The sequence below is a fragment of the Muntiacus reevesi genome, chromosome 2, assembly GCF_963930625.1.
Source record: "Muntiacus reevesi chromosome 2, mMunRee1.1, whole genome shotgun sequence".
Classification (NCBI taxonomy): domain Eukaryota; kingdom Metazoa; phylum Chordata; class Mammalia; order Artiodactyla; family Cervidae; genus Muntiacus; species Muntiacus reevesi.
The window spans coordinates 273,721,510-273,749,065 of record NC_089250.1 but is presented as its reverse complement, the minus strand read 5'-3'; the positions used below and the strand labels follow the sequence as shown (position 1 = coordinate 273,749,065).

Sequence of the window (27,556 nt, the reverse complement as noted above, 5' to 3'; positions counted from 1 at the left end):
CCACAAAACCTATAACATAGAACAAATCACCTATGTGAAACATATTTGGGTAATCGTTTTGAATTGCAATGTAAATTTGTAATTTCAAAATGCCCACCGTCTGAGAAACCCAAAAGCAGTGATTGTGAAGCTTAAACTCCTCCCTCAGATGAGTGCTGATGTATTTGGTGTAGCCTACTGTCCTGCCAGCTTCCCTGGTGGCTCAGACAGTAAAGAATCCATTTGCAATGCAGGAGACCTGGGTTTGATCCCTGGATTGGGATGATTCCTTGGAGGAGGGCATGGCAACCAGCTCCAGGATTCTTGCCTGAAGAATCCCCATGGACAGAGGAGCTTGGTGGGCTACAGTCCCTGGGGTCGCAGTCAAACGCGACTGAGCAACCACAAGTGCCCTGCAGGGGTCTTGAATTGACATTGCCCTTTCCCTTGACAGTACATCCTAAGTAACAGCAGACACAGGATATGACTCCCTGAACTGCTGTTGTGAGAACCATACTCCCCATCACCATCTGCCTTCCCCTTCTTGTTCTTTAGATATGACTCCCCTCCCCTGACTTAAGCTTAGCAATTCCTACTTTTTTGAATTTGATCAACCCAATCCAAACAACCCACCTATGGATCTTAATAAAGGTATATATCCCATGCTCTGCAGAGACCCTGCAGGACTTCTTACATGTTTCCTCCAGCTATACCATGAATCTCCACCAGAATCTGAGTAATAAATGTCTCCACTTCACTTTCCCTCGCAGTCTTGTAGAGGACTGTTGCCTAACAGTCAACATCAGGGGCTCTCCTTTACAAAAACTAATTTTTAAAAGTTGCAACAATGGCATTTGACAATTCTATCAAATTTTTTAAAAAGAATTACCAGTAATTCTATGTGATTTATTTTTAAGAAAAGGTGAAAGCACTTGTCAACTCAGTTTATAAGGCCAGAATTACTGGGAAACAAAACTAGAGAAATAGAAAAAAGTAAAATGAAAAAGAAAAAAGAGAAAAGTAAAATAATCAATCCATGTGAAGATTAAAAAATTCATCACAAAATATTAGTAATAGAAATGAATCAAAGAATTCATATCAAAGGTAATATAAATCAGGGAATTTCCTGGTGGTCCAGTGGTTATGACTCTCTTTTATTGGCAGGGCCCAGGTTCAATCCCTGGTTGGAGAACTAAGATCCTCCAAGCAATGAAACTCAACTAAAAATACAAATAAAAATCAAGATCACTTATCAAATACATTATTCTTGGTTACAAACAAATTCTATGTGGAGGATGTTGAGTGTCCTACAAAAAGATTTCATGTCATTCTTTTGCCATCTCAGTTCTTTCACTGAATGATAGCCCCAAAGTAACTGTTGTTCTTCATGTTTACACTGCAACTACTTTGTACCTGTCATCGCCTTATAGGCATTATCACGTCACAGGAGTCCCAAAACAACCCAGTAATCCCTGGCAATAAAACAGGACAAATACACGTGGTAGAAAAAATATTGCTAAGGAAAACTGAAAACACTTTTTATTATACTAGAAAAGTATACAACGTAACACACTGCATACTAGCCTAATTTGAAACTGAAATTTTAAAAACACTTGGAAAATTGCTGGAGTAAACTATTTCATTTATTATCTAAATAAACAGTTCCAAAGATTTTATTAAACTAGGGTAAAAATATCTCCAACAGATTAATTATACAAGCATCTTCAAGAACCATATTATACAACAGGATATATGTGTGTACTGTGGAAAAGAAATGTTAATAAATTATTAGCATGAACATAAGTGTGCTTTTCCAAGTCAGAAAGCCAAGAATTTCAGGAATAAGCATTCAGTTGTTCTTTGTTTTTTCTTTTCCCCGTCTTTTTGAATGAAGTAGAAAAGAATAGCTTTATTGCTTTGTCAAGCAAACGGGCCACAGTGGGCTAATGCCCTCAAAACTGTGTGTCTCAAACAAGAGGGGGTAGTGAGGAGTTTTATAGTAATGGCTCAAAGAGTTTTATAGTAATGGCTCAAAATGGGTGTGGTCAGCTTGTGAACTCTTCTTTGGCTGGTGGTGAGGTAAATGGCAGTCAGCATCATAAACCTTCTGGCTCCAACTGCTCTGGGTTCTACATGCTGGTGGGCAGTAGGCTTAGTGTCTCCCACCTGGTGGGGGTTTCAGTATCTGGAGCCTGGACTTAGTGAGGCTCAGGTTCTTTGCGTCTCAGCACAGAAGGAATTCAGCAAGAAGCAAAGTGACGGGCAAGAAGTATACGCTTGTGAGGGACATAAGCTGATAGGCAAGAGGGCTCTCAGTGTTTTATGAAGTCTGACTCCATTAAAAAAATTTTTTCTGGGATTATGGGATCTTAGTTTCCTGACCACGAACTGAACCTGTGAGCTTGGCAGTGAAAGTACTGAGTCCTAACAACTGAACCGCCAAGTAATTCCCAACTCCTTTTTTTTTTTTTTTTGCTATTTGATTATTGAAACCTTTTAATGTTCAGGAAAAACCTCTTCTTTTTCAGCCTATCTGGACAAACTTTTTTTTTTTTTTAAAGCCTGAGGACGCCTTCCTTTGAGACAAACTGGAAGTTCAAACTGTAAGCTTCACCTCCAACAAACCTCACCCAGTAATTAAATTTTTACTCACACATAAACTGCTCTCCTTTCAATTCCTAAGAATAAGACTAATTTCTCATTAAACACAGATGCAGGGACTTCCTTGCCAGTCCAGTAGCTAAGATTGTATGTGCCCACTCTAGGTGGCACTGGCTTGATTCCTGGCCAGGGAACTGAGATCATGCATGCCACATGACGTGGCCAAAACAAAACACACAGATGTAAATAACACTTATTCCCATGCGATGGAGAAAACAACCAACTTTTTCTGGGCACTGTTCCTACGACATAATCCATCCCTAGTAAATGTCCCTCTCCTCTCATGAATAGTCAAGCCCCTTAATGTCCTTACTGCTTTGCTCACAGTTACCTAGTAGAGGATTCTGTCCACTGTGATCAATCCATGGACCATGAATATAACAGGCACGATGAGCAACAGCAATTCTACACTATTCTCTAGAGCCCTTCCTGACACTGACACAGTACTGAATTTGGTAATTCAGGGTCCTTGTTTTTCCAGGGAACATGGATGTGAATGAACCACACCTAATGAAGCCGGCTCCTTCACCTTACTGACTCCTTCCCAGAGACCATCATCAAAGGTCTGTAATGAAGGTGTAAGATCAACAGACTTTAAAATTAAGGTTGAAAGGCATAAATAGTAATGTGGAGTTCAAGAAAGCTCAATAGAACATTTACACAGTTAGATACTTGGCCATTTACACATATGTTCTTCTGTATGTCATATACACATCATTTCCTAAGTTTTAACATTCTGTGACTTTTTTTTTTTTTTTAATATATACTTACACTGGTTGTGTTACTGTTGTTGTTTAGTTGTTCTGTCCCGACTCCTTGTGACCCATGGACTGTAGCCCACCAAGCTTCTCCGTCCTTAGGATTTCCTAGGCAAGACTACTGGAGTGGGTTGCCATTTCCTTCTCCATATTCTGTGACTTCTAATGACTCTGAAGTGCGTAACAATCTCACATTACTCTTGGGAGAACTAAAGCCTTAACTTATTCCTATTATGGATCCTCTGATATGTAGGCTAATTTAAGAATTGTGCAAAAAATTCACCAAATTCATTATATTTGTTAAAGATTATCCCCAATAGCATGAGCTTTGTGATGAAATCTCAGGATGCATCATTTCATCAAATTCTTTCCACATTCAGTAAGTTGCTATCGTTTCTAACCTGTATGAATTCTATCATTACATCAAAAGTGGAGCTACTTGACAAAAACTTTTTACAACATTTATTACATGTGAAATGCTGCTTTCCAAACTAAATCCTCTATGTTTCAGAGGTTTCATCTTCAGGTACATGCCTTAGCACATATTAGTTTGTGTGGTTTCCCTCAAAAGACACATATGAGAAATCTGGTGAATTGTGCAGTTAGGATAAAGCTTTTGCTCACATGTCTGTAGGGTTTCTTTTCAATGGACTCTCCATTGTTGCCTCATACTTGAACTCAAGGTAAAGATTTTGCCACACTTGTTGCATTTAAGGGACTCCAGTAACTCTCCCATCTTATCTTTGGATAAAATCCTTGCCACACATATTATATTTGTATGGTTTCTCTCTAGGATAAATATTCCGATATTAAGTCATGAGTGAGCACTAATTTGGAACCTTGCCCCATTTATTACATCTGTAATGTTATATCTAGCACAGATTATTTGATGAGGGGGTAGAATGTGAGCCCCAAGTAAAGGTTTTGCCCATTCCAGGCATTTGTGAGGTAATAATCTCCAGAAAGAAATCTTTGGTGAATGAATTCCTTGTCTAAGGGCTGGTCAACTAAACATACTTATCTGATTTCTCTCTCCAGGATGATATTTTCAATGAAGTCTAAGATGGCAACACCTGATAAATTAAAACACATCCTTAATGTTCATCATCAATGTGGATTACCTGATGGAAAGGTAGGTTTCAAAATACACTGATGGATTTCTGAAACTCATCATAATACTTGTCAGGTTTCTCTCCAAAATTAAACTTCAGTTCATGTTAAGGTTATCAATGTGGACTGGAGACTTTGAGACATTCAGCGTATTTCTAGAGTTTCTGCCTAGTACAGATTATGTAATGGCAAGGCTTTGCCACTCTCATGACATGTGCAAATTTCTCTCCACTATGAATTTCTCAAGAATATACAGTGTCGATTTTGAATGAATGAAGACAGTCCCACGTATATCATGTTAAATGATTTTCCCTTTGTATTTATTACCTGGCGTGGAGTGATAGTTGAGATCTAATGAAAGGTTTTCAACAGTCTTTGTTTTTCAAAGGTTTCCCTTTTGTATGAACACTCTGATGCTTTGCCAAATACGCCTTTCGACTAAAACAGGTGCCACACTCATTACATTTGTAAGGTTTAACTCCAGTATGAATTCTCTGATGAATTGCAAGACTTGAATTCCGATTGAAGACCTTGCCACACTCATTACATTTGTAAGGTTTCTCTCCAGTATGAGTCCTTAGGTGCCTTGCAAGATATGAATTAAAACTGAAGACTCTGCCACATACATCACATTTACATAATTTCTGTCCTGTATGGATTATCTGATGTCTCTTGAAGTTCGAGCTATGATTAAAGATTTTGCCACAGTCTTTACATTCGTAAGGTTTTTCCCCAGTATGAATTCTCCGATGAACTGCAAGGTATGAATTTTGACCAAAAACTTTCCCACAGACATCACATTTATATGGTTTATCTCCTGAGTGGATGATTTTATGTTGTTTGAGGTGTGAGCCAAAATAAAAGGTTTTGCCGCACTCATTACATTTGTAATGTTTCTCTCCAGTATGAGTGACTTGATGACTGACGAGGGTTGATCTACTACTGAACATCTTACCACACTCATTACATTTATAAGGTTTCTCTCCAGTATGAATTCTCTGATGACTTGCAAGGTTTCCTTTCTGACTAAAAGCTCTGCCACATTCATTACACTTGTAAGGTTTCTCTCCAGTATGAAGTCTCTGATGACTTGCAAGGTTGGCCTTGTGATGGAAGACCTTGCCACACTCATTACATTTATAAGGTTTCTCTCCAGTATGAATCCTGCGATGTTTTGCAAGGTATGAATTCTGACTAAACACCTTGCCACATTCATTACACTTGTATGGTTTCTCTCCAGTGTGTATTCTCTGATGAACTGTAAGGTATGAACTTTGAGTAAACACTTTTTCACATATATCACATTTATATAAGTTCTCTTTTGTATGGATTATCTGATGTCCAGTGAGGTGTAAGCCATGGTAAAGGGTTTTGCCACACTTCTTATACTTGTAAGATTTCTCTGCAGTATGAATTGTCTGATGAATAGCAAGGTCTGAATGTCGACTAAAGACTTTGTGACACACGTCACAAATAAACATGTTCTCTTCTGTATGGATAAACTGATGTTGGGTAAGGTTCAAGCCCTGATGAAAGGTTTTGCCACTCTGATTACATTTGTAAGGGCTTTCCATATGTGTGCTCTGGTCTTGTGTTAGTATTGAAGGATGCATGAAATCATTCCCATATGAATTAGAAATGTTGGTTTGGACAAGGAGAGAAATTCTTTGAAGTAGTGAAAATGAGGCACTAATACTGATACTCTTGTCAGCTTGATTAAATTCATCAATCTTCTCTTCACTTTTATAAACATGCAGGTCATCCCAAAAGCTTAATGCAAGCCTGTTTTTAATAGGCTTGATTCCTGCAATACTTCTACCATGTTCCTCTCTCTCATCGGTGAGATTTTTGTCATGTGTTATAGGCTTTCCATTGTAATTTCTTTCCTCATCTCTTGGCTGAGACTCAAAGTCATATATATTTTCCTGGATTTCCCTGAAGTAAAAATCTTTGATTTTATTCCTTTCGTGTCTTCCCAATATCACTGTTTGGAATTCTTCTCCTCTATCAGTTTTTGCATTTAGTTGTAATTTCTTGATCACAAGTATATGAGAGATATCTACGAGATACAAAAAACTGTAAGCATCTTATTTATTACAACTCATAAATAAATATTTCATGTAAAACATGGTATTACATCAAACTAGTACTTACACAAAAAGGAGTTATGAAAATTGCCAACCATGACATAAAAACCTTTCAAACACAAATGGAATGATTCTTTACTAAAGGTAAACTGATCTGTAATAATTTTACTTAATTTTAGGACATCTAAATTTCAAACACTTTGGCCACTTGATGGGAAGAGCCAACTCATTGGAAAAGACCCTGATGCTGGGTAAGACTGAAGGCAAAAAGAGAAAATGGTGGCAGAGGATGAGATGGTTAGCTAGTATCACTGACTCAATGGACAAGAATTTGAGCAAACTCCAGGAGACAGTGAAGGACAAGGAAGCCTGGCGTGCTGCATTCCCAGGGTCACAGAGACACAGAACCGACTTAGCAACTGAACAACAACAAATTCAAACAACCTATAATAAGAACACTCACAAAACTTTTGTTACCAATCCAAGAAAGTATAATTTTCAACCATGACACCAAAGCACATACCAATTAGCAGTAAACATACCCACTGGTGCCTCAAAACTGAGGAGAAAAGATTATTATATATATATTGGTCATACTTGTTAAATACAAATGAATGCTAAAAACCAGACAAAATCTACTGTAACAGTAAGTAATCCAAAACTAAATTATTCAATGATTAATCTCAATGAGTGGTAGTTTCAAATTGGGAAACAAAGAATAGAGAAAATGGTGCATATGATAAAAAAGTTTTTTTAAAAACAAAATATTCTTCTAAGTACCTCCTGTAAAACTATGCACCCATGGAGCAGCATAAAACATTCAGAAAGGCCACCTTCTGTAAATCAAAATTAAAGATTAGTAAATGAAATATTCTCCATTTATATTAACAGCCATTAAATAGAGCAATTCCCTAATTCTGCAGTGCCCTAAAATATCCAGTTCTTTGGCTCCAAAATGTATGTAATAAAGAGTGCACAATTTGTGAATTTCCTTTAACTAGGTTGATACACCATATTGGTGAGAACAAATTGAAAAGAAAAGCATACAGTATATAATGCAAAAAAGGGATAGCATAATCAACATGCTAGAATATTCATGTATCTTTTTATGCAAAAGACATTTTAACTATTAACTATGAACTATTTCTTGGAATTTAAGAGTAGTCCAGTGGTTAGAACTCAGTACTTTCATTGCCATGGGCCAAAGTTACATTCCAAAGTTACATTCCTCGAAGGAAGACCCCACAAGCAGCACGGTGGGGCCAAAAAAACCCCACAAAAACCTAAAAACAAAAAAGAAAATACTATTTCTTTTTAAAGGTTTGAGGATAATTATCACAATTTTTCAAGTAAGGAAAGTGGAATCACAGATTAATGTACATGACCCCAATTGACACAGAAAGTAAGAAGAACCATGATGGGAACTGTGACCTAGAGACTGAGACAATATATTCTTTAACATGACCCTCACCCAAGCAGTATATTACAAAACACTGCAACAAATATCAGGAGCTTAGACGAAAACTTCAAGGGAGATGCAAGAAGTGGGCTGTGTAACTACTAAGGGGATTTAGCCACCCTTCCTGGAAATGGTTTCTGAATTGTCACAGCTGCATACAGTGATTTAGGTTGGGTCATGAGAAAGTTGTTCAATATACAGAGGTGTTATTTTTACAGTGTGAGTAATGTGGAAGGTGGAGGGGTGGTGAAAGAGTGCAGTGGAAACTGGGAAGTTCAGGAGAATAATTTAAACATGTTAGGAAATAACAACCTTTTCATCCACTCCAAGGGATCACATAAAGAAAGGTCAGAACTGAGAAAGGGACTGATTGGAGCTCAGGGTATATGCATATGTAGGAGCACATCTGTGTGATTATAACTGGGTGAGGACAATTAAAACACTGACCTTAAAAGAAATGGCTTAGCAATAGTATACTACTGGTCCATTTTTAATTAGGGGAATTATAGCATGAGTATAGGAAAGAACCACATGAGATTTAAACACTGCAGAAGGAAATTAACTTTCAATCTACTATACTATTTGCTATGCAAACTGAATATTCCAATGACTGTATTTCCATGCATATGTTCAATAAACAGAAAAATATTTCAGGAGACTGTGCAGTAATGTTCTTAGCAGAAAGCAGAAGTGAAAACCAGGAGAAGCCCATCAGAAGGAGATGAATCAGTTAATTCTGTGCACACACAAACAGAGCAAAGTAAAGGAGGGAGATCGTGATTTTGGAATGAAGATCTCTTGGCTAGCAAGAACACCTTGTATGGGGAAAAAGAGATAGCAGAAAGTGTTTGCCAAAGCCTGAGCAATTTCAGGATATGATCACAATAGTTGAGTGAGTAAAGAAAGAAAAAATGTTACTAAACTATTTTTTTTGTTGTTACTAAACTATTAATTACAGAACATACTTTGGTTATATAAAATATTTGCATCAACACCCCTTGTTATTAAACATGACAGTGTTCTTTCAGCTAGCCTGTCTAAATACTGGAAGTCATATCATTAAATTTCTTAATTTAACAAACTCTGCAAAGAAAAACAAAACCATGAGGGAGTGACGTCAGCAGGACAGTAAACCATAGGCATGCATTACCCATGAGGGAACCAAGTTAAAAACAATAAACGAAAAACAATTGGGGAAAACTCAACAAACCAATAAAGAAGAGGCAGCACCCAAGCAAATGCTTGTCCTAAAACACTAGACTGAGAAACGTAGGAAAGTTCATGACAATTTCCTTGCCTTCGCCTCCCCTCCTCCTCCTTACACTGCACCGAGAGTGAACTGGCACAAGCCTCCCCAACCCCAGAGGTTCCCTCAGGCATAAATGCTAAAAATATGATAGGAAGTAAACACTAGAAAGTGAAAAAAGTGACCTAAACACAATAAAGGACATGTAATGAAAGCCCACAGCTAACATCAATGGGGAATGACGTAAACCTTTTCCTCTAAGACCAGGAATGTAACAAGGATGTTTGCACTACTTCTAAAAGAAAAATTACTGAAATTCCTACCAAGAACATGTAGGTAGAAGAAAAAGACATAAAACCAATCCTAATAGCAAATGAAGCAAATCCATCTCTTCTGAAAAATGAAATGTTCTAATACGTAAAAAACCCCGGGAAATTCCCTGTAGTTCAGTGGTTAGGACTCCATGCTTCCACTGTCAGGGGCCCAGGTTCAATCCCTGTTGGGAGAACGAGGATCCCACAAGCCACGTGGTAAGGCGAAAAAAAAAAAAAAAACACCACCACCTTGAATAGTTTGCAAAAAAAAAAAAAAAATGAACTCAGAAAAAGAACAATATGCAAAACCAACAAACAAAAGTCAATACTGTTTCTATACATTAACAATAAAAAAAATCATGAAGGAAATTCAGAAAACAACTCCATTTAAAATATTGCCAAAAAAATAAAGTACTTGGAAAAACTTTACAGAAGAAGGCAAAGATATTTGCTCTATGAACTAAAAACAGCTGAAAAATATCCCAAGGGACACAAATTAATGCAGACATCACAAGTTTATGGACTAGAAGTAAATATGGTCAGGGTGTAAATACTACCCTAAGTGATCAACAGTCCAAGGTCATACCACCCTGAACGACCCCAATCTCCTCTAAGTAATCAACAGATTCAACCCAATCCCTAATAAAACCCCCGATAGTGTGTCTTAAAGAAATAGATAAATCCATTGTTAAGATTCAAATGCAACCTCAAAAGACACTGAAGGACTTTCCTTGTGTGTGGCTAAGACACCATACTCACAATGTGGGAGACCTGAGTTCCATCCCTGGTCAGGGAACTAGATCCCACATGCTGCAACTAACACTTGGTGGAGTCAAATTTTTTTTTTTTTAAAGAGACACTCAACAGAAAAACCAAAGTTAAAAAGAACAAAGTTGGAGGTTTCACAATTACTTTTAAAAGTCTCAGAAACCTAAACTAATCCAAGCAGTGTGGTACTAGCACAAAGACAGAGAGACCAGTGGCATTCAACAGAGGCCTGAGAAATAAATTCTTGTGTATGTGGTCCAAGGGGATCCCCAAGTTCAACAAGGGGATTTGGACCACCCAATGGGGGAACGACAGACTATTAAACAAAAACTGAATTATGGTTCCTACTGAGAGTATCATTCCACTTCATAGGTTCTCTAATTTAGAGGTTTTAAAATCAGCTGTCGATGTAAAAAGAACAATGGCACACAGGTGATCAAAAGATGGCATCAGTAACAGTTTACACAACAGCCTCACAAACGAGAATGGGAACTTAGACAGTGTTATCCTGAAGCGAAATCCCTATACTGCTTGCCGAGAATGTAAGGGGATGATTGTAGCACATGTGAACATCACTGTCACAATGCCATTGAGACAGGCTTTTGTGACATTGCTCAAAACCAGAAAAACACCCGGAAAGATTTATCAGCCAGGCTCTGGGGATATTTCTTATTTCGTATTGTAGAATATGCAGACCATATCAATATAGCATGAAGTGGTTATTTTCTATATAACAGAAAAAGATTACAATATATGATGAATAGTATTCTCCATCAAAATAATCTGTCAACCAGTAAACCCACCCCATAGATAAGTTACAGAGAAGAAAAATTTCCTCTGAGAGTTCAGATAAGAAGTAAATGTTTAAAAACAAAAAGTAAATGTTTGTACTTCACACAGAATTCTCTGATGAGGGGAAAGTCTGTACACACTATTAATAACAAGGCTTCTGCTCAGCCCTTCCAAGATATGACTGTTACACCCTCAAAGGCATGTACCTCACTGCACAGACCAGGGCTCTTTTTTGTCCTGTTACAAGGTAGGTAAAATATTCCGATAAGAAACAGAAATACCCCCACATAAGAGGAAAGACACATGATTTGCTGTGGCTTTGCCAGAATCCTAGTCCCTTGCTCAACTGAAGACTGATGGGAATACAGAGAGGAACAGAAAAATATTTCCAAAATTCACCTGCTGTTTATCTCCTGAATACAGAGGGAACAGTATAATGCACAGAAACATAAGTCTTTTCCTAAAACTTTTAAATCAAAAGTACATGTGTAGGAAACAGGAAATGGGTATATTAAAAGTTTTCCATTGACTCCAACTAATAAAAGTTTTCCATTGAGCTTTATAATTACAAAAGCTCTGGAACAACTCCTGATGTATCAGGAAGTTGGCAGATCGTCAGAGGAAAAGGTAGATTTAAACTCCTGATGCTGCATCCTGAAGCTCTTCATGTCGGAATCAATAGGGATTTCAGATCAGTCAAGTAAAACAGGGGCTCCCAAGAGGCACACAGTGGGAAATGCAGTGGTACCCCAGGGCAGATCCCAACTTCAGAGGGAAGTCATCCTCACCCAAGGAGACTAGGTTCCTGAGGGTCTCCACCATCACGTCCCTGTACAAGGCCCTCTGAGCAGGGTCCAGGCATTCCCATTCCTCCTGAGTGAACTCTATGGCCACATCCTTGAAGGTCAACTGTGCCTGAAACGAAAACACATTTCACTAAGGGGCCATGAGGAGAGCTCTTATTTTCAAACAAAATGAGAAGAGGAGAGAGGGGTAAGGATGAACTCAGCTTAAGTAATATTCTGCCAGATACAAGTAAAGCTATTTGGAGGAAATTACGGGTCTCTAGTTTTAATTCCTTATGCTTTTACCCAGAGATTATGATAACCTCTAATCAATGTGGAGGTTGATTAATGTCCAATGTGGACATAAATCAATGTCCATTTTTGTGGACACTACATGAAAAACAAGTAAATAAGATTCAATAATGAGTAGTTTCTCCAGAAGTGTCAGAGTATGTGTTTGTTATACACTGACTGCTATTCCTTATCTAGATAAGCGACACTATGAGTGATGGCATCAGAAATGACAGAGTCAACAGTGCTTTAAAAAAAGGTCAAAATCTTAAACCATGATTACAGTGACTAAAGGTGTTGGAATACTTCAAAGACACTCTAAATGCTTTATGGCTGTGAACTTTTTTTTAATCAACATCATAGCTCAGCAGAGAAAGATATATGCTGTCCTACAGAGACAAAAGTGCCGGAGACATCTGGAGAAACTCAACTTTGTTCAAGAAGCTAAGTAATCATACAGCAAGAACCTCAACTAAGGAGAATGTGGTCTTGAACTGAAGATAAAGAAGCAAAAATTGACGTACGAGAGGAGCATTAGGAAAAAAAAAAAGCACTAGAAGCACACTGACAGAGGGTTCCCTGAGAAAACTTGAAATAAGGTCAAAATGAACAACATGGAAGGCAATAAAAGATCATTACAGATGTGGGCGCACAAACACACATAACATGTTAGTAATCTTATTACTATTTGAACCATGAACAGGAGAGTGTAGAAAAAAATGCAAGGCCACAGAATATATTTATGATATAATTTCAACTACAATAAAATGCAGGACATCGTTTTAAAATTATGATGTCTTAAAAAAAATAAAATAAAATAAAATTATGATGTCTTATCAAAACCGTGGACTTGCAGATCCATGAACTTATGGACACACATGTATTACAAATGCAGAAATAACTGAAAAGAGAGAAGTTGTCTAGGGATTTTTCAAGTGCAAATAATTTGAGAGATCATTCCAGAAATATCCAGCATCATCAGTCCAGAAAGGAACATTCCAGAAAGTTCCAGTGGGGAAGAGAAAGTTGCAGCCACGGGCAACTGGAGCTCCATGTGGATGGAAGTCTGTGAAACAAACTCAGAACAGGCCCCACAGAGGGGTGAGGGAGCTTCAGTGTTTACTTACTCCCATCCAGTCTTCATTTTTCTTTTTTTTGGCCTCACAGCACGGCATGCAGGATCTTAGCTCCCCCAACCAGGGATGAAACTCTTGCCCCCTTGCAGTGGAAGTGCAGAGTCTTAACCACTGGACCATCAGGGAAGCCCCCATCCCTCATTTTTTAGGGTTGTTCCTGTGTTTGCCGTCAGATGCCGTCAAGAATGTACTGGAATGGTAAGACCCAAATGGACAAGAAGGGACAGAACACTTTTATGTATCCCCTAACTAGCCTGAAATTCCTTAAGAGAAAGGAGTGAGTTCACAAAATTCACTATTTTACTCCCAACGGTCTGTGCAGGATTCGGTATGCAATAAGTAAACAATAAGAATATAGAGGATAAATCAATCAACATAAAGAAAATTTGAGACAACAGTTAAGACTCCCAGGAGGTTGGGAATAAATATACACACTCCCTGCTATATATAAAATAGAGGAAATGACCTGGCCATCCCCTCTGGACATATTTTTGCATTATTTTTTATCATCAGTTTTATATATGTGAATTTCAGCATTTTTTTTTTATATATATGTGAATTTCAGCATTTTTTTGAACAACGGAAGAGTCACCTGTGCTAAATGGTACCAAAAGGAAAAAAGCAAGAAACTTTAACTACAGCCTCTATGGAATACCTATATATAACTACAATTTAAAACACGGTATTTATTTCTGTAAACACTGACTCCTAAAACATTGACTCGAACTTAGACAAGTTACGGAAAAAATATATTGTAGTTAACGAAGAATAATTCTCCATACATCATGATCAGAAGGAAACACTTGATGAATTCTCGCTGAATTGGCAGTGCGTGGAGGGGGCTGGCCAGGGGTCCTGCCTCTCCCCACAGTAGAGTGTTCCTGAGCAGGGACCACTGCAGAAGTGACAGGAGGAAAACAGAGTGGGAGCAAAACACACAGCACATCAGAGCTGGAACTGCAAACATTCACAAACCTAAGGCGAAAAGTGAAAGGATGCAAAAAGACATCCAATCCTTAAGAGAGCAGGAATTTTTGCACAATATCAGACAAAATAACCTAAGGGAAAAAACTAACACGAGACACAAAATACATTGTGAAATGAGAAAAGGGTAAATTTGCCAAGAAGATGTAATAATTACAAATACATACACATCTAACATCAACCCGGAGGATCTGATGAAGGGTTTTATAACAGTGATTCAAAGGTGGAGTCTCTGACAAAACTAAGGTGTGAGGAGAGCTTGTGTTCCCTAAATCTTGTCTCCCCCTGGTTGGAAGGTGTTCAATATGCTACTGGGGAAGAGTGGATGACAACTACTAATAAATCCAGAAAAAAATGAAACAGCTGGGACAAAACGGAAATGATGTTCAGTTGTGGATATGTCTAGTGGTGAAAGTACGTCCGAGGCTATAAGGAACAATACTGCATGGGAACCTGGAATTTTAGGTCCATGAACCAAGGTAAATTGGACGTGTTCAAGCAGGAGATGGCAAGAGTGAATATTGACATCTTAGGAATCAGTGAACTAAAATGGACAGGAACAGGTGAATTTAAATCAGATGTCCATTATATCTACTACCGTGGGCAAGAATCCCTTACAAGAAATGGAGCAGCCCACAGAGCCAACAGAATCTGAAACGCAGTGCTTGGGTGCAATCTCAAAAAGGACAGAATGATCTCTGTTCACTTCCAACACAAACCACTCAATATCACAGTAATCCAAGTCTATGCCCTAACCACTAATGCTGAAGAAGCTAAAGTAAAACGGGTCTCATGAAGACCTACAAGACATCCTAGAACCAAAAAAAGATGTCCTTTCCTCACAGAGAACTGGAATGCAAAGGTAGGAAGTCAAGAGATACCTGGAGTACCAGGCAAGTTTGGTCTTGGGAGTACAAAATGAAGCAGGGCAAAGGCTAACAAAAGAGTTTTGTCAAGAGAATGCACTGATCATAGCAAACACTTGCTTCCACTAAGACAAGAGACAACTCTACACATGGACATCACCGAATGTCCAATACCAAAATCAGACTGATTATATTATTTGCTGCCAAAGATGGAGAAGCTCTATACAGTCAGCAAAAACAAGACAGGGAGCTGACTGTGGCTCAGATCAAGAGCTACTTATTGCAAAATTCAGACTTAAATTGAAGAAAGCAGGGAAAACCACTCGCCATTCAGGTATGACCTAAATCAAATCCCTTATGATCATACAATGGAGGTGATCAATAGATCAATGGATCAGACTTGGTAAACAAGAGTGCCTGAAGAACTACGGACAGAGGTTTGTAACACTATATAGGAAGCAGTGACAAAAATCATCCCCAAGAAAAAGAAATGCAAGAAGGCAAAGTGGCAGTCTGAAGAGGCCTTACAAAGAGCTCAGAAAAGAGGAGAAGCGAGAAAGGGAAAGGGAGAAAGGGAAAGATATACTCACTTGAATGCAGAGTTCCACAGAATAGCAAGGAGAGGAAAGAAAGCCTTCTTCAGTGACAAATGCAAAGAAATGGAGGAAAACAAAAGAATGGCAAAGACTAAAGATTTCTTCAAGAAAATTGGAGACAGACTATTTCATGTAAGGATGAGCACAATAAAAGGACAGAAATGGCAGTGACCTAAGAGAAACAGATGAGATTAAGGTGGAAAGTATACACAGAAGAACGATACAAAAAAGCTCTTAACAACCTGGATAACCACGATGGTGTGGTCACTCACCTAGAGCCAGACATTCTGGAATGTGAAGTCAAGTGGGCCCCAGAAAGCATTACTACAAACAAAGTCAGTGGAGGTGATTGAATTCCAGCTGAGCTATTTTAAATCCTAAAAGATGATGCTGTGAAAGTGCTGCACTCAATATGCCAGCAAATTTGGAAAGCTCAGCAGTGGCCAGAGGACTGGAAAAGGTCAATCCCAAATGACAGTGCCACAGAATGTACAAACTACCGTACAACTGCACTCATTTCACATGCTAACAAGGTAATGCTCAAATATGCTCCACAAGAAGAGAAGCCACTGCCTTGTGAAGCCTGAGCACTGCAACTAAAGAATAGGCTCTACGCCGCCTGAGCTAGGGAAAGCCTGGTTGCAACAACAAAAACATAGTGCGGCCAAGGGAACCCAGCACAGTCAAAAATAAATAAATAACAAAATTAAAGTTTTGAAAAAATTTAGAAAAGTTGCAGCATAAAATATCAGCACATGAAAATCACCTGCATTTCTATCTACATACAATGAACCACTTCGACAGAAAATGAGAGAACAATCCCATAGAAAACTTAGGAAAAAGATCAGACAAGTAGGTGCAAGACCTCCACACTGAAAAGTACTAAACTTTCTTTAAAACAAAAGTCCCTGAAGATATACATAAACAGAAACACACCCCGAAGTGGGAACTTTATGCTTTTAAAATGACCAAATTAGGCTGGGAGGGGGGCTCCCAAGGGAGGGGATATATGTATACCCATGGCTGATTCACATTCTTGTATAGCAGAAGCCAACACAAAATTGCAAAGCAACTATCCTCCAATTAAAAATAAATTTACAAAAATGGACGGGACTTCCCTGATGGTCCAGTGGCTAAGACCCCATGTTCCCAATGCAGGGAGCCCAGGTTGCATCCCTGATCAGGGAACTAGATCCCACACGCTGCAACAAAGAGTTTGCATGTTGCAACTAAAGAACCTGAATGCTGCAACAAAAACTGAAGATTCTGCAATGCTGAAACTGAGACCCAGTGCAGCCAAATAAATAAATATAAAAAAATGCAAATAAAAATATATGATTAAAAAAATTCCGTCATTTGCAACCCAGCAAGACCTGGCATACCCCTATAAATTTTCAATGGACATTAAGAGGCAGTCGAGCTGATTAAAAACAGATAACATTTCCTTTCCTTAGAATAGCAAACTACAAAAGTCAAGCCAATAAAATTTCATTGTAAAATTTTCTTTAAAAAAAAAAAAAAATGACCCAAAGAGAGACTTCCATGGTGATCCAGTGGTTAGGACTCCAGGGTTCTACGCAGGAGGCACAGTATACAGATTTAAGGAATTCCTATGCCTTTTTTGCAGTTAAAGAAAAAAAAAAATCATTCCTGAATTCATAGGGAATCTCAAGAGCCAGCAAACAGCCAAAATATTCTTGAAAAAGAGGATGAATGTACAAGTGTCAGGCAGGATACTTTGGAGCCAGGGAAGAATAGAGAATCCAAAAAAGGGCATTTGAAGGACAGGTTGAGAATATGACTTTACCTGAGAAAGAGCCATTTCTGACTCCTGTTCTGTTTCCTCCTCTTCCTCTTAGCAGGACACACAAAAAGGGAGAAAACAAAATATTAGACTAACTGGTAAAACTAGGATTTGTCTGTTAATATAAAAGATCATTGACAACTTTACCAAGTACCCACCAAAACGGTCTAAAATTATTTATTACATACCAAAGAGCTTTTCCAGTACAAAGGGAAAGAGGAGAAAGCAAGCAGGCCTCCAAGAAACCTGAAACACATTTTCAAAAGAATGAATTTTTATCATCTAATATTTGTGGTGTCAGTGTTTTAAAAATATCACAATGTATTATATTACTATTTAAAGAATGATTTAATTATAAAAGAGCACCAAAGCTTATTAACTAAAGTTAATGATCATTTCCAGGGAAGCAGAAACTGAATAAACTAAAATTTTTTCCAAGCTACAAAAAGAATTATATGTAAAGATATAAGAAAAAACAGTAAGCCCATCACAAAAAGGAACATTCTCAATGTTCTTTTTTTTTTTAATTGACTTTTCCTTTACTTATTTTTTGGCCATGCTGGGTCTTCATTGCTGTGATCAGGCCTTCTTCTCTAGTTGCGGTGTGTGGGCTTCTCATGGTGGGGGCTTCTCTTGTTTTAGCACACAGGCTTAGTCGCCCCACAGCATGTAGGATCTTCCAGGACCAGGGATTGAACCTGTGTCCCCTGCCTTGGCAGGCAGATCCTTTACCACTGGACCACCAGGCAAGTCTTCAGTGTTCCTTTTAAAAGGCACCATGCAGTGACAGATTCAATCATTTCTTGCCCCACTTGTCCTCTCCTAGTCCTCTGCCCCACGTCAAGCAAAGGGAAGGGGGTGACCCACAACTGAGTACATCAAATCACTGGGTGCGCTAGTGGTAAAGAACCTGCCTGCCAATGCTGAAGACACAACAGATGTAGGTTCCATCCCTGGGTTGGAAGATCTCCTGGGAGGAGGGTGTGCAACTCACTCTAATATTCTTGAGAATCTCATGGACAGAGGAGCCTGGCGGGCTATAGCTCATGGAGTCTCGAAGAGTTGGACACAACTGAAGTGACTTAGCAGCAGCAGCCCCCTGGCTAAATAGGGTTTGCAAATACAAGTTATCTTCTGATACGAAGAATTACAGAATGCACAAGACACGAGTTCTGCTATTCTCATCCTCACCTGTACAATTAGAGACATTTTATTACATTCTAAAATAAGAAATCATACATCACAATTTATCGACAACCAAACAACTCACCATCCATTTGCATCCAGTTCCTGCTACCCACCTGCTCGACTAGGTGTTTCCATTTCAGTCGGTTTATCTGTCTCTTTTCTTCCCCTCTGCTCTCCTGCTGGTCCTGTTTCCTCCCTCACATCTGTCCTGCCCCACTCTGTAAACTGTTCCCCTCAACATGCTTGGTCTCTGCACCCTTTCTGACCGTCCTCCATCTGTGTTTCTGCCTCTTTCTTCCCCTTCCCTGCTCTCTCTCTGCCCTCCAATTACACTCCTTCTCCCCCTCCTCCACTCCCCTTCTCCCCCCTTCTCTGACACTCCAGGTGGTGATGCGTCCTTCCTGCTTTCTCTTCCTCTTGTGGTCACACTTGATCCTCCTTTTCTCCCAGCACCATGCCGCTCTGCAGCCCAAGTGTCCAGCTCTTTCATCCTCTCAGCCCACTCTGTGTGAAGTGCCTCTCCTTTGTTGCCCCCATTCCACCACTGATCCAAGGCCCCTTTATGTTCCTCTCTGTCAGCTACAAACTGGCACCTGCCATCTACCTACATGCCAATAGTCATGTTCGGATGTGATGTGAGAGCTGGACCATTAAGAAGACTGAGCACCAAAGAACTGATGCTTTTGAACTGTGGTCCTGGAGAAGACTCTTGAGAGTCCCTTGGACTGCAAGGAGATCACACCAGTTAATCCTAAAGGAAGTCAACCAAGAATATTCACTGGAAGGACAGATGCTGAAACTGAAGTTCCTTTGGCCACCTGATGGCAAGAGCCAACTCATCAGCAAAGACCCTGATGCAGCAGAAAATGAGAAGGTTTGACACCGTCACCGACTCAATGAGTATGAGTTTGAGCAAACTTCGGGAGATAGTGGAGGACAGAGGAGCCTGGTATGCTCAGTCCTGGGGGCCACAAAGAGTCAAACAAGACTTAGCAACTAAACAATAACAATCTACCTATCTACCTCTACAAGGATTAATTCATGTGCTGCTGCAGCTGCTGACCTACAATACCTCCTGAAAGGAGTTCACAGTGGAGAGCAGAAATGAGGCATCTGTGGTTGGGGGAGAAACTGGCACAACAGGTCTTCAGATAGATATATTCAGGAGCTGATTTTCTGAGCCCAATTCTTGTATCTCCCCAAATCTAGAAAAGCACTAAAGTCCTCCATGGTGATGATTGTTCCTTGTGATTAGCAAATCTTCACAAGAGTAGCAGAAACCTTCTGCAAAAAAATATGTGCTTGATTGCATGTAATCCCCCTTCACCAAACTCTATATACTGACCTTTCCCCTGCCTCTTTGCAGCAGTTTCTCAGAGCTATGTGAAGTGCTGTTTCCTGGACTACAGTCCTCATTTTGCCCCAAATAAAACTTTACTTGCAAACCTCACATTGTGCATTTTTTTTAACTTGACATCTCCCATCCCTGGAGATCCAACTTTTAAGAAATTTACTTTATTCACCTGCTATTTTCAATGCTTAATCGCTTTCATTTCACTCTTTTTACAAATCCCTTGCCCACAGTCTCTATCCCTATGGATTTTCCCTCATCCTTTTCTCATTCTCAGTTTTTCTCAGTTGCTCATCCTCTGCTTCTCCTGAGCCCTCTGGCCCACGTATTTACAGGACTGAGTAAGACATCTGCCTACAGGAAAAAAAAAAAAAAAACAACTTTTTCCATCATGTGGAATTTGGAACAGATCAGTGTGTGTCACAAGGCTAGCTCAGGTCACCTCCCATTACAAGGGGAGGCTTGCTGGGTAGAAGGACTGGCCTGAGGAGATGTAAGGACAGAGGGGCTGGGAGGAGGGGGTCTCAGGAGAGAGTCGGGCTGTCCTGAATCCCAGAGATAGGGACGGGAGTAAAGAGACAAAGTAGGTGATTAAATAGTTAATCCCACTAGGGGATTGTCAGTAGAATAAATACCGGAGACTCCTGCAAGTTAATGATTGCTCAAGCAAGCACGCTTGCTTAGCAACAAAGCTATTCAACAGATGCTCAAGAGGACCCCGAAACATCTTAACAAGGGTGGCATGAACCCCACATCCTGCTCAGTGAGCCCAGTAAATTACCACACGCTCTGTGCACACATAAAAAGCACTAATTTGTGAAGCTAGCTTGACCAGGTAGGAGGAACAACAACAAACTCCCCTGCCCAACCTGTTGGAGGGACTGATGCAGGAAGGCTGGCATCTACTCAAGACAGACAAGGAAAGTCTTCTCCCCGCCCCCGCCACGTTCCCTCTGTAGCCCAGCAAGTTCTCTGGGCTTCGCATCCTCTCGGCTGCCCACTTGTAAGACTCACAAACTTCCTATTCTAATAAATCGCTTATCTATCACTTTGCCTCTCACTGATTTTTTTTTTTTTTTTTTTTTTGCACCGAGACTTGAAAGGGCTGTGGTGTGGAAGCTCGGCGGTGACCCCTTCCACCGCCACCAACGACACAAAAGAGCTTCACCAGGTCCCGCCAGGAGGACGGGGCCTCTCCCTGGGCGGGAAGGCCAGCGCTGCCCTCCACGGCTCCAGAGAGCGGGCTGGGAGGAGAGGGGCGCCAATCCGCCCGGCAAAAGAGGGCTTAACTGGGGAGCGGAGGGACTAACGGGTTTTTCAGCCGGAAAATGCAGCGAAAGGCGGCTTCTACGTGGACTGAAGGCAGAAGAGCCAAGGCAGGGGACCGACCTCCGGACAAATCCAAACCCCAAACACCCGACCTACACGGAGACTTCTGGATTTACCTGGGGGTGGAAGGGCCAGGTGCTGAGATGTCAGGTATCTAGTCACTCCAAAGCCCCCGAGGTGTGCGTTATGGAGGAGGCGCGGCAGGAATTCACACGGAAAGCAGGCGTTTGACCCGCGGCGGTTGAACGTTCACTCGGCGCTCCGCGCTTCCCGTTCCGTAATCAACTGCGCACGCGCGGACTTAGAGGCGGGCCTCCGGCGAGGCTGGGCGGGGCGTCGGGCTCAGGGCGGGTGCGGGCCGCGCGTGAACCCAGACCCGGGAGTGCAGGCGGGACCCGGCGCCTCCCAGGAGCCCCGAATGTGCTGTTACCTTACTGTCTTGAACCTTTGGGAATAAAAGCGTACAGCCGTGTAGGCTACCTTGGTGGGAAGCTAATCTGTCAGCTCCTAACAAGTGGAGAATGGTTACAGTAAAACCTGCTTTTGCCAGCAGGTTGCTCGCACGCTGTGGTCTCCAGGAGCAAGCAATTCGGTGGTTGGAAGAGTGCGGCTCCGAGTGGTTGCTGCGCCAGTGAAGATGCTCAGTCGTGTCCGATTCTGTGAGGCAATTACAATTCACTTGAGCAACTGGGACGACAGAGGATGAGATGGTTGGACGGCATCACCGACCCAATGGACGTAAGTGTGAGGAAACTCCGGGAGTTGGTGATGGACAGGGAGGCCTGGTGTGCTGCAGTCCATGGGGTCGCAGAGTCGGACACGACTGAGCGACTGAACCGAACGGTTTAAGGAAAAGAAGCTGACATGCCCCTCTGTATTACAAAACTAGAACGAGTGATGGAAGTCTCCCACTGAAGAGTGAGCCATTTCACACCGACATCTCACAGAATACTTGTCCCTTTCTATAATCCTCATTCTGGCAGGACGACCAACTCAACGCCTTGGTTCCAGAGCCTCAGGGACATAACCTCGCATCTGAGACTGGAACACCATGGCATGTAGTAATTTCTGTCACTAATCACTGCAATACATTTTAAAAATGCAATATTTACAAAAATCTTATAAATTGCATTTTTTGCTCAAGTGTTTTACTTGCCTTTTAAACTCATATCCGCTCCCACCTCCACTTTGAGATATACCTGACTTACATGACTGTGAGTTTAATTTGCAATGCATGATATTCTTACAGAGACTGAAATAATTATCGCAGTAAGTTTATTTATTTTTTGAAGGTCAAGTTTAAATTTAATGACTTTGGTATTAACTATACACATACTAGTAAGTGCTAAGACTTAAAATCTTCCGGTTCAGTTGTGACTCCAGACAGGATTCAGAGAGCAGTTCTAAAAATCTCTTCTCTGGGTTTTATGGAGACTTTCTTTACCCTCCTGCCTTAGCCTCTTAAGGCACTGCGTCAGCCTTAAAAGGGCACTGGAAAGGGCAATAGCAGTAAGTTTAATAAGCATCTCTCACTGCATGTTATACTATCAGGATAAATAACAAACTGCACTGACATGCTCTCTGCCTCACATCTTTTCACCTTTTCTCTGTTATAGAAGAGAGAAATGGGATATTTCCCATTTAGGTGGAATATGGGTGGAAATAGGATATTGAAGAAATTAATTTTTCTTTTTAAAACTATGATGGCCATTTAACTAGTAGCTAATATTAGGGAAAATATGAGACTAACGTTTTACTGAAAATCAGACAAAATCTAAAAATGAAAAGGTTTGAAACCTTCACCCTTCTTGATCACTCAGCAGTCACACTGCTACAAGGAAAGTAAAGACTAAGTGTTCACAGATTTAGAAGGGGCAGAGGACGCATCAAATCACACAGCTCACCCTCCAGACTTCCTCTTACCATCTATCACTATTCACTTCTTTTATCTAAAATTCTGAAATTCGACAAAATTTCAGTCTATCCACGGCCATTTTTTTTTTTTTCCCAAGGCCATTCTTAAAGCAGAGAGGAGACAGGGTTCAGTCACTCATTCATGTCTGACTCTTTGCAACCCTATGGACTGCAGCACACCAGGCTTCCCTGTCCATCACCAACTCCCGGAGCTTGCTCAAGCTCATGTCCATTGAGTCAAGTGATGCCATCCAACCATCTCATCCTTTGTCGTCCCCCTTCTCCCTTTGCCTTTCATCTTTCCAGCACCAGGGTCTTTTCCAATGAGTTAGTTCTTTGCATCAGGTGGCCAAAATATTGAAGTTTCAGTTTCAGCATCAGTCCTTCCAATGAATATTCAGGACTGATTTCATTTAGGATTGACTGGTTTGATGTTGCAATCCAAGGGACTCTCAAGAGTCTTCTCCAACACCACAGTTCAAAAGCACCAATTCTTCTGCACTCAGCCTTCTTTATGGTACAACTCTCACATCCACACATGACTACTGGAAAAACCTTAGCTCTAACTAGACAAACCTTTGTCCGCAAAGTAATGTCTATGCTTTTTACTATGTTATCTAGGTTTGTCATAGCTTTTCTTCCAAGGAGCTAGAGCCGTTTAATTTCATGGCTGCAGTCACCACCTGCAGTGATTTTGGAGCCCAGGAAAGTAAAGACAGGGTTACATGAAGCAAATAAAAGCTATGAAAGCTTCCATTTAAACTTGAAACATGCCTCTCCATTCATACCAAATTGGCCCAGAACTCAAAAAGACAAGCTTGCATGAAATGGGCAAAGAAGTGTGAATCCTCTCAAGTGAAAGGGAGGGTTGCCTTAGTCTAATGACCAAACTTGATATCAAAGGGCAGACACGTATGATCTCACAGAAGGTTGATAAATGGCTGTACATAATATTACTATATATGAATAACTGCAGCATCTATCAGAAGTGACTTTTCCCTTCTTTGTTTACACTAAACAAAATTACTGATATTAGATAAAATAGGGAATATCACTACAGACCATGCAGACATGAAAAGAATAGAAAGGAACTCTTACAAAAACTCTACAAGATTGTAAGATGAAATGCACTAATTCCACGAAACCCATAACCTACAACAAATCACCAATGTTAAACATTATTTGAATAACTGCCTTGAATTGCAATGGAAATTTATAATTTGAAAATGCCCACCACCTAAGAAAGAAACTCAAAAGCAGAGAAAGTGACTGTGAGAGCTTAATTAAACTCCTCCATCATGCTCTGCATAGACCCTGCCTGGATTTTCTACATGTTCCCTCCAGATGTACCTTGTAGCTCCTCAAGATTCTGTGTAATAAATGTCTCTACTTCACTCTCCCATAAACGTCTCCACTTCACTCTCCACTTCACTCTCCCTCGCAGTCTTCTGCAGAACTGTTGCCTAACATTCAACACTCAGGGGCTCTACTTTACAAAAGGTAATTTAACAAAGTTGCAACAACAGCATTTTACAATTCTATCAAATTTAAAAAGAATTACTGGCAATTCTATGTGATTTCTTTTCAAGAAAAGAAACAGAGGAAGCACCTTCAACTCAATTAATGAGGCCAGAATTACTAGGAAACAAAACTAGACAAATAGAAAATAGAAAAAGGGAAAGTAAATAATTAAATCCCCCACGAAGATTCAGATCCTCCATGAAGATTCAAAAATCCATCATAAAATATTAGTAAAAGAAATGTAACATAAAGAATTCATATTAAAGATAGCATAAATCAAGGAATTCCCTGGTGGTCCAGGGTTAGCACTCATTGCTTTTACTCATGGGGCCCGGGTTCAATCCCTGGTTAAGGAGCTAAGATCCTGCAACCTATGCAGCTCACCAAAAATGATAATATAAATCAAAATCAAGATCACTTAGCAAAGATAAATACATTATTCTTGGCTGTGAACAAATTCTATGTGGAGGATATTGGGTGTCTCACAAAAAAGATTTCCTGTCACGCTTTTGCCATCTCAGTTCTTTCACTGAATTAAAGCCCCAAACTAATTGTTTTTATGTTTATACTGCATCTACTTTGTACCCGTCATTGCCTTTTGAGCATCATTGCATCCTAAGAGTCCCAAAACAACCTAGTAACCCCTGCTATAAAACAGGACAAACTCATCTGTCAGGAAAAAAATTCTGCTAATGAAATGATTGAAAGTATTTATTACAGCATAAAAGTAAACACCACCACATATCAGGTAATAGCATAATTTGAAACTGAAATTTAACAGCATTTGGAAAATCAAGTAAATTGTTTCATTATATTATCTAGTCAGCATTTCCAAAAATTAATTAAAACTAGAGTAAAAATATCTAGTTTATTTAAATAGTATCTTACAAAAAAAATAGTATCTTACAAGTATTTTACAGAACCATATTGAACATGTGCTGTGGAAAACAAATGTAATAAATTATTACCAAGACAAAAAGTGTAATTTTCCAAGCCAATTAAGTCAGAAGTTTCAGGGTAAGCTAACGGGTGTTTTGCTTTTTTTTTTCCCCCAAAGTAGAGAAGTTTAGCTTTATTGCTTTGCCAAGCAAAGGGGCCACAGTGGGCTAATGCCTTCAAAACTGTGTGTCTCAAACAAGAGGGGGTAGTGAGTTTTATAGTAATGGCTCAAAGTGGGTGTGGTCAGTTTGTGAACTCTTCTTTGATTGGCTGGTGGTGAGGTAATTGGCAGTCAGCATCAGAAACCTTCTGGCTCCAACTGCTCTGGGTTCTACATGCTGGTGGGCAGCAGGCTTAGTGTCTCCCACCTGGTGGGGGTTTCAGTATCTGGAGCCTGGACTTACTGAGGCTCAGGTTCTTTGCGTCTCAGCACAGAAGGAATTCAGCAAAGTGGCAGGCAAAGAAGGAGCAGACTTATTAATATAGGACGCTTGTGAGGCACACTAGTTGGCAGGTGAGAGGGGTCTGCTTCAGTTAAGTTCTCTGAAGTCTAATCCCATTAAAAAATTTTTTTTTGGCTTATGGGCTCTTAGTTTCTTAAGCATGGATTGAACCTGTCAGTTTGGCAGTGCAAATACTGAGTCCTAACCACTGGACTACCAGGGAATTTCCCCTAATTTCATTTTTGATGTTTGACTATTGACACTTTTTAATGTTCAGGAAGAACTTTTTCAGCCTATTGGAACAAACTAATTAAAGGGGAAAAAAGCCTGAGTGCTTCTTTGAGACAAACTGGAAGTTCAAACTGTAAGCCTGCCCTCCACAAAGGCGCATTCCAGTAATTAAATTTTCCTCTCATCTTAACTGCTCTCACCACAATTCCCAAGATTAAGACTCATGTCTCAAAAAAAAAAAAAAAAGATTCATGTCTCATTAAACACAGATGCAGGGACTTCCCTGGCAGTCCAGGGGTTAAGACCCTGTGCTCCCACTGTAGTGGGCACAGGTTTGATCCCTGGTTAACTAAGATCATATATGTCACACGGTACAGCAACACACACACACACACACACACACACACACACACACACACACACACACACACACACACAGATGTAAACAACACCTATTCACCGTGCAATGGAGAAACTAACCAACGTTTTCTGGGCACTGTTCCTACCACATAATCCGTCCCTAGTAACCTTCCCCCTCCTCTCATGAACAGCCCCATCCCTCAATGTCCTTACTGCTCTGCTCACGGTCACCTAGCAGAGGATTATGTTCTGTAACTAACTGTGCTCTATCCATGGACACACTCTCAACATAACAAGCACGATGGGCAACAGCAATTTTACACTATTCTCTGCCCCTCCCTGATGCTAATTAATATACTACTGAATTTGGTAATTCAGGGTCCTTGTTTTTCCAGGGAATGTGGATGTGGATGAACCAAACCCAATGAAGTTGGCTCCTTCATTGACTCCTTACTGACTCCTTCCCAGAGACCATCATCAAAGACCTGTAATGAAGATTAAGGTCAACAGACTTCAAACTTCAGGTTGAATGGCATAAACTGTAATGTGGCCTCTTCAAGAAAACACAATTAATAGAATATTTACAGAGTGAAGACAATTGCCAATTTATACATATGTTTTCATGTCATATACAAATCATTCCA

At 40.1% G+C, this 27,556-nt stretch overlaps 1 protein-coding gene and 1 non-coding gene across 10 annotated transcripts; both read right to left on the bottom strand.

Moving 5' to 3' along the window:
- Positions 1–1,427: 1,427 nt before the first annotated feature.
- LOC136161648 (zinc finger protein 665-like) lies at positions 1,428–26,896 on the bottom strand. Of its 9 annotated transcripts, none has more exons than XM_065926659.1 (7): positions 21,621–22,068; positions 19,897–20,108; positions 18,631–18,827; positions 17,825–17,882; positions 17,640–17,686; positions 11,963–12,089; positions 1,428–6,567 (listed from the first exon to the last, which is right to left on the bottom strand). In XM_065926659.1, the coding sequence occupies exons 3-7, from the start codon at positions 18,682–18,684 to the stop codon at positions 4,874–4,876; spliced, it is 1,980 nt and encodes a 659-aa protein (XP_065782731.1). In that variant the 5' UTR covers positions 18,685–18,827; positions 19,897–20,108; positions 21,621–22,068; the 3' UTR covers positions 1,428–4,873. The 9 variants fall into 9 exon arrangements, with proteins under 9 accessions (XP_065782731.1, XP_065782729.1, XP_065782733.1 ...); XM_065926657.1 differs by having other exon boundaries at positions 18,631–18,739; XM_065926661.1 differs by lacking the exons at positions 19,897–20,108; positions 21,621–22,068 and adding an exon at positions 22,657–26,896 and having other exon boundaries at positions 18,631–18,735.
- On the bottom strand, positions 22,874–22,996 carry LOC136162312 (small nucleolar RNA SNORA26). The gene has a single exon (XR_010662115.1). It is a non-coding gene; the product is annotated as a small nucleolar RNA SNORA26 (small nucleolar RNA).
- Positions 26,897–27,556: the final 660 nt, after the last annotated feature.